This window comes from Antechinus flavipes, chromosome 4, assembly GCF_016432865.1.
Source record: "Antechinus flavipes isolate AdamAnt ecotype Samford, QLD, Australia chromosome 4, AdamAnt_v2, whole genome shotgun sequence".
NCBI lineage: Eukaryota > Metazoa > Chordata > Mammalia > Dasyuromorphia > Dasyuridae > Antechinus > Antechinus flavipes.
In genome coordinates this window covers 185127277-185135116 of record NC_067401.1, presented here as the reverse complement: position 1 = coordinate 185135116, position 7840 = coordinate 185127277, and the positions used below count along the sequence as shown (strand labels likewise).

The following is a 7840-nucleotide window of genomic DNA, read 5'->3' as shown; positions in this document are numbered from 1 at the left end:
TTGAAGTCAGTAGGGAAAGAGTCAGTTGATAATGAGAGGTTGAAGACTGAAGAATGGAGCTTAGAAAGAGGAACGCTCTAGAATAGGGATTCTTATGTGAAGTCTATGGACTTGGACTCAGAATAATGATGATGCACAAAATAAGCAGGATTACATAGGAAACAAATCATATTGAAATAGTTATTAAAATATATATTTTAAAAGTTCAGAGACCCCAAGTCCTTAATTCTAGGAGACAGGAAGGATAAGATCTAAAGCACAAGTAAAAGATAAGTATCTCTTTTTCAGAGACTGGATCCAAAGAAAAGAGAATGGAAGGTGATGCAGAAAAGATTTGAGTTGTGGAGTAGATGTTTTAGGGTGCTCATTGACAGATGACATATCGAGTGTGAGCAGCATACAGAACTTGTCCATATTTATTTTTTTCATTAAGAAGAGTTCCTCTGCTAAGGAGGGGACTGACAAGGTCTAAGGTTCTTAACTAGCATGATCTCAAATAGGGTGAGGCACAAAATGCCGTTTCCTCTCGCTCTGGGTTTTTGCCTGGGTCGGTTGTTTTATACCATGGCAGACTTTGGCATAAAGAGAATATGAGAGCCTGCCAGGTGTGAAGAGCAGCCCCCATGACGCTGGCACCAGAGAAGGGGGAAGCTGAGATACTCAGCTTCTCATGGAAATGTAATCAGTGGGCTTGCAGCAGTCTTTGTCTTAATTAGGCACTATTGATGAGAAGCCAGAAAAGAGAAGCATGGTCATCTCTCCTCCTCTCCTCCCTCCCTGAGCTCCTTACTAGCCCCAACCTTCTGTCAGTGATTTCTCCTAGGGCTTTGTTTCCTCCGCCCCAAGCAAAAAAAAAAAAAAAAAAAAAATCTTCAGCACCCTACCCTCCTCTCCTTATTTCTGGTTGGTATAATGCCCTTCTAAAAGCCATCCCTGGGGGGGGGGAGGGGGGGAGTCCTTAACGGAGTTGGTCCCCCATCTCAAATCCAAGTGGTATTCCACTTGGGGGAAAGAGGGTAGAGACTCGGGCCTACCTTTCCACCAGAGTCCAATCTTCCCTCGTCCACCCTGCCACTCTATTCCCCTGCCCCCCTCCCCTATAAAACGCACTTTGGTTTTCCAGCCCCATATATACATTCCTTCCAAATTGAGCCCCTAAATTCAAAATCCAACCCGTATTCCATCCCAGGAACCCAGTTATCCTCTTTCTCTCTCCCTCCCCAACCTCCCCAAGCTCCCTGAATCTTAGATTCCCGTCCAGGGGAAAAAAAAAAAAAGGTAGGGAGGAAGAAAAGGGAACGGGTTGACGAGCTTCGGCTCCGAGTTTTCCTTCAGACCCAGAGGGAGCCTGGGCCGCTTGGAAATCCCGGGCAAAGGGAACAAGGCAAGATTTGAGTCTTGCAGCCTTGCAGGTTTCCAGGAGCCTAGGCGCCATCTGCAGTCAGCTTCGCCTCCGAGAGCAGCCAGCCCAGTGGGCCGGCGCCCTGGTTCCCTACATTCCTACAAGCTCCAGGGGGTGGAGGAAGACAGTTTCATTGTTCTTCTGGGCCCATATTCTTCCCTCCTCACAACAATTTGCCCGCACAACTCCAAAGTTAAACGCCTAGGAGGGTTTAGGGGGGAAGGGAAATTGGAGGGGGAACTACAGCTGGGGAACGCTCCACCCCCATCTTTCTTCTTTCTCCAGGGTCGTTGACTGCTCGCGCTGTGGCCCCGCCCCACTCCCCGGGCCAACTCTCTCCAGCCTTCCGATGGGCGGTTGCCATGGTGACGCGTGGGGTGTGCGAGCTGTGGCTGTGGCCACGCAGGGCTAACTCCGAATTGGAGCTACGCTGTCTACCGGCGAAAGGGTGGGAAGGGAAATAGTTTTCAAAGGGTGAAGGTAATTGTGGACGGGAGTTGGGGGGCAGTTGTTCTAACAGAAGTCATTCTGGATGCGGGACGGGGAAGGAAGGAAGTTTAAGGGGACGGGGTGGCAGGGGTGAGGGGTGGGGAACAGTGTGTTTAAAAGGGAATGATTTTTCTTTTTTGAAGTGGTCCTTTTTGAAGAAAGAACATTCTTAAGTCATAAAAACTACAAAAATTGTCATTGACTTCGATTTGCAGACATAATCTGGTCTTAGGTCTTCAACAGGGAATGGAGTGAAGCGCTTAAAAAGAGAGGGGTAAACTCTCAGTCGGAACTAATTATTGGGTCCAGAATCGTGGAGGACTAATACTAGCTAGGGGACTTGAGTGGAAATTAGTTTTTATTGATAGATTTAACAGATTGCTTCTTCTTAGAGCACTGCCCAAATCAATTCAAAATCTAGGCTCCCCTAGAGCCCCCTGAGGAAAGAGGAAGCAACAGGTGGCTCTGTGAGGGTATATGGAAGTACTGAAACCAAGTTACTCGGTAGGTATTCAAGGAACGAAGGTAGCATAGATTTAGAAGGAGAAAGAGAATCTCCCCCCCCCCTTTTTTTTTAAAACTCCACTGATGCCATAGTTTCTGAATAGTTCCACTTCAGTGGAAACTCAGAGAAATTATGGAGAAATCTAAGAGCTTCTCATTCTAAGAGAAAAGATGCTACGATCATTTCAGTATGTATTTTGCTATATATATTAGAAAGATCCTGATCACCGACCTTTATCCTTCTTGCTGTTGTTAATAGCCTTTGAGTCTATTTTCAGGGCAAATAATTCTTTTCCTTATTTATAAGGACTCTCTGGCAAACAGCAAACAGGAATTATAAACTAAAGGGACAATTCATTTGCTCAGTCTTTTAACTTTTCTTGTCCATTTTGTTCAGAAAAATTGGAGACTTTGGGGTGAAGACAATTATCCTACCATCTTTAGTCTTGGAAAAGGAAATAACTTGATGTAAAAAGTGAGTCTATAGATAGATAACTAAATATGGAAGAGAAAATGCTTTAAGTTTTTAACGCATTTATTTGATACAGTGGGAACTGATTAAAAGGAGTGGGCAACTCCTGATTTCTCTTCCCCTTTCACTTGCTATCCAATTTCCTCAACTATGGCAAATGGAGAGGTCATAGGCAACTGTATTATCCAACTAGTTACTCTTGCCTGGACATTCCACATTCTTAGTACTGCTGATCAAGCCTATGGAATTTATAGAAGGAGACACTACTACCTAACCTATCCCTTTAATAGATCATAGTTTCTTCAATAGACATGCAGTCAAGGCTAACTTAATCATTAACCTCTCTGGAGAAAGTATCTTCAAGAAAAGAAGGGAAGATTTGTCATGGCACAAAATAGTTTGAACTGATTGGTGTTGCCCAGGTAAAATTGTAATCAGGATGTCATAGTGGCATAACTTTTATTTGTTAACAGAATTATGTTGGAAAACTGAGTTTTGAGGAAGGACCAGAAAGCCACTTATAGCATCTCTTGTAGCATCTCTCCAGGTCTTGTCTTGCACCATGTCAACCAAACCTAGCATGGATAAGAAGCGGAGGTTAACTTCCCGGGCATCAATCCCATCAGCTGTAAGTCCTCGGGCAATGTCAGTCCCAGAACCAGAGTCTCCCAAGGAGGAACCTCTCATATCAATCGGTATGTTTATATTTTTGGGAGGGCCATGTTACATCTTTAGGAGAGAGAATATTGGTAAGATAATTAGTTGCTAGAGAAAATGAGGAGATAGCACTTGAAGGTAGAGAGTTTGAGTTTAGGAAAAATAGGAACAAAACATTTTTGGTTTGAGGAATATGAAGAACTAAAAAAAGCCTGAACATAATGGGTGATTGGGTCCTGACTTCAGCAGAGTTCTAGTCATACCAAATCCTTTCTGTGTAACTACCTTTTGGGTAGCCTTATTCTTTGTCTCCCTTAGTTTTCCTTTTAGTGTGCTTAAAAACTCACTAGTTATATCTTTCTGTGAGGGGGATTCCCGTTCTTTTATTCCCAAGCATCTTCTTCACTGAAGACAGCCTGGGCTTTTTTCCTTTTTTCATTTTATTCCATTTCCATCTTTAGTGGCAAAATAAGTAGTGTTTCTTTTCTTCCATTAAACCTGCTACCATGGAAACCCAGCCTGCTTTGTTCCCAATTCCCTCCCCTCCTTTCCTTTTTTTCCTCCCTCCCATCCTGAGATGTTGAGCAGCTTTTTTTTTGTTGTTGTTCCAGGCTTTGCTATCTTTCAGCCCCATCTTTGTCAGAGACCTAGAAATAGGGGCAGGAGGAAGCAGGGAAAGCCACACCATCAGCTTAGAGGGGAGAAGAGAAGGAAGATGGGGGTTATCAGAGGTTACCTCCTGATTTCTTTCTTGGACTTGGGAGGCAGCATTATGACTAGCAGAGTATCACACATTACTGAACTTAAGAGTTTCTGAATGGACTTGTAGGTGCTAAAATGCAGTGGGTTCTATGTTAACAGGGCATAACCTGAGGGTTTAAACCAGTATGACATGGCATGGCATGGAGCTAAGTCCAGATGAATATTTGGTTTTAAGATTAGGGCCTTAAAATATGCAAGAGTATCATTCTCATTTTTATTCTGTTTGCTCAGATGGAAACAGCTTAAAGTGTCCTTGGTCCCTGAAGTTCACAATTTCAGGAATAAATAAAACTGAAGGTCTTAAAGTGAAGGGAACAGTCAGAGATATAGTCCTACCTCAGCAGTCTTTAGGAATAACTCTGTTAAGGAACATAGAGAAAATAATACAAGGAAGGAGGGTGGAAGGAGTAAAGGTTAGACTGAAGGTATCCTAAGCTCCTAAATATGAAAGTCTAGAAATCTCTAAAACGACCCTAGAATTACCTGTTTTTGCCTAGCCTCCTTAGACCTGGAGGAGTCCAGTCTAGTTCGCAGAACAGAGTAAAACATGCTTTTACTTCTCTTTTCATTGACTATTCACTCTATGTAGAATTTCACTTCTTTTTTGAGGTGGTTTTTGTCTCCCTTTCATTCTTCCTTATTTCAGTTCCACATTATTCTTTCTGTAATACACTTTTGATTCTCAAGAGTTACTTCACTTAATTGTATATCTTAACATTAGCTGCCTAATATGACTTGTCAAGTCTTATAGTTGTCTTCACCAGCTTGGAAAATAATTTCCTGTCTAGTTGAAAACTTTCTGATTCTTCTTTACCTTTGGACAGGCAATTTATGCCTCTGTCCAATTCAAGAAATTGTGTGTGTGTGTGTGTGTGTGTGTGTGTGTGTGTGTGTGTGTGTAGCAGGAACTTGGTTTTCCTCTGTGAAATCAAAAGGGAAAGAAGTAGAAACCTTTGAGACTGACAACCAAGAGAGTAGATATAAGTGAGATGGGACTGCGTGGGTCTTTTGGAGTAGTACCATTTCCCAAGGCAGGACTTCTGGGGCCCATGGAACTAGGTTCATGGATAAAAGAGGTTGAGAAGCTGGATGCTTATAACTCCAGTGTTAATTGGAAAATAAAGGAGAAGGATGTCCCCTCATACTTATTTGGTTTCCCTCAGACACAAGTAGTGAGGACCAAGAAGAAATGGTATTAAAAGAAGAAGAAGGAGAAAGAGAAGAAGAAGAAGAAAGTGAAGATATATTTGAGGAAGTGATAGATGTTGTAAGTAGAAGGACTCCAATGAGTTTAGCATTCCACTTCCATCTGAAGAAATAGAAAGATTACAACAAGTATTACAAGTTGGGAACCCTTTTTTAAAAAGAAAAATTAAATATTCATTGTCTCTTCTTAGAAATATTTTAGTCTAACCTCAGCAGTTCTCTTTTCCTTGGATTGACTCCCATAGCCAGATGATTCCTTGAATGACTTCCAGCTTTATTTCCTTTTTTCAAAAAATAGTATTTTATTTTTCCAAATACATGTAGAGATTGCTTTCACCATTGATCTCTGCAAAATTCTGTGTTCCAAATTTTTCTCCCTTTCTTTTCCCCTTCCCCTTTCTCCAAGACAATAACTAATCTAATTTAGGTTAAACATGTGCAGTTCTTCTAAACATATTTCCATATTTGGCATGCTGAACAAAAAAACCAAAAGATCAAAAACCAAGCAAACAAACAACAAAAAGGTGAAAATATTATGCTTTGATCCACATTCAGCCTTCATAGTTCTCTTTTTGGATGTTGATGGCATTTTCCATCCCAAGTCTATTGGAATTGCCCGGAATCACCTCATTGTTGAAAAGAGCCAAGTCCATCAGAATTGATCATTACCTAATCTTGTTATTGTGCACAATTTTTTCTTGGTTCCACTCAATTCATTCAGCATCAGTTCACTAGTCTTTCCAGGCTTTTTTGAAATCAGCCTGCTCACCATTTCTTATAGAACAATGATATTCTATTACATTCATATACCATAACTTATTCAGCCATTCTCCAACTGATGGACACCCACTCAGTTTCCAGTTTCTTGCCATTACAGAAAGGGCCAATACAGATATTTTTGCACTTCAGGGTCCTTTCCCCTCCATTATGATCTTTTTGGGATACAGGCCCAGTAGAGTTGCTGCTGGATCAAAGGGTATGCATAGTTTGATAGTCTTTGGGCATAGTTCCAAAGTGCCCTCTGGAATGGTCATCTCATCTCCACCAACAATCATTTCCAACTGATAGTATCCTTAACTCTAGAAATTAGATAATTCAAGTTTTTCACTTTTTTGTCAGGATCTTTTGGACTCCTGATCTATCACTGCAACAAAAGCTCAAATGATATTTTTGTGCATGGCTAAGCAGTTTGAAATGTGCCCTTTGGAATTTGAACTAGGAAATGTTCCCCAAAATGTGGAATTTTAGGGCTCTATCCCATACCTACAATCTCCTTTTTCACATAGCAGTGCCTACATTCATAGGACATAGGCATTTAATTTATTTCTACCATGGCCACATGGTATATAAAAATATTAAATGCTCTTAAGTATAGCCCTCATTTTCTTGATTATCCTTCATGTTTTCAGCTATGTCTGGACAGTCCCTGACCCATGTTTAATGTGGAGAGAAGGAGAGAATAACCAGAGAGAGGTCTTAGACCATTACGTAGAGTATAAATGGCGGGGGGCGGCGGGGGGGGGGTAAGTGTGAGAAAGGATATTGTTGTCTCTTGTCTGGGCTTACCAGTCCAGTGGAATTTATAATAATGTAATTTTTGTGATCTGGTTACTACCAGACTTTCAGCCACCACTATTTAGCACTCTCCAAACTCAGATGCAGTTGCCAAAAATGCCCACATGACAACTAGGAAATAATGAGTTTGACCTAAACAATTCTCTCTGATTCCAGTAGTTGTCCCATCTTCTCATGGAGTGCTAGTTTTTCTCACTTCACTTTACATCAGTACATGTAAGTCATTCTAGGTCATCTGGACAGAGTTATCCTAGGTTTTTTTTTTTTTTTTGTACTTTTCCTTTGACAGAAGTTGTTCTTCCGAAGCCGAATGGTATTGACAGGCCTAGCAGATTCTATATGGACAGAGGAGCATGATCAGATCCTGGATGAGTTTATAATGGAGCCTGGAGAGCCTATTCTCTCAGTATTCATTGACCCCTGTGCAGGGCTTAAGCTAGAACTGGGAATGCCCATTCAGGTATATACATAGAATTGTAGACTGTCTTTATTATTCCATGACCATAACTCAGTGCCCCAGTCTTCCCCATTTCATCCATTCTGAATTGTAATCATAAGTTGTTCATTAATGATTATTAATGATCACATGGAAAATGATTGTATAGAAAATTTTAAAAGGTGCCAAATTTAGGATTAAGAGAGACCTGGTTTTAAATCTCAGGCTCTGATACTTACTAACTCCATCACCCTACAAAAGTCATTTAACTTTTCAGAGCCTCAGTTTCCTCATTTATACAATGGGGATAATAATATTTGCATTACCTCCATCTCAC

General features: G+C 41.1%; 1 protein-coding gene across 1 annotated transcript in view; it reads left to right on the top strand.

Moving 5' to 3' along the window:
- Positions 1 to 343: 343 nt before the first annotated feature.
- DNAH2 (dynein axonemal heavy chain 2) overlaps positions 344 to 7840 on the top strand; it is a 107652-nt gene continuing 100155 nt past the window's right edge. The window contains exons 1-4 of the mRNA XM_051995791.1: positions 344 to 1882; positions 3404 to 3562; positions 5450 to 5553; positions 7357 to 7527. Of these exons, the coding sequence (XP_051851751.1) occupies positions 3430 to 3562; positions 5450 to 5553; positions 7357 to 7527 (408 nt within the window). The 5' untranslated portion in view covers positions 344 to 1882; positions 3404 to 3429. The remainder of the gene's footprint in view (positions 1883 to 3403; positions 3563 to 5449; positions 5554 to 7356; positions 7528 to 7840) is intronic.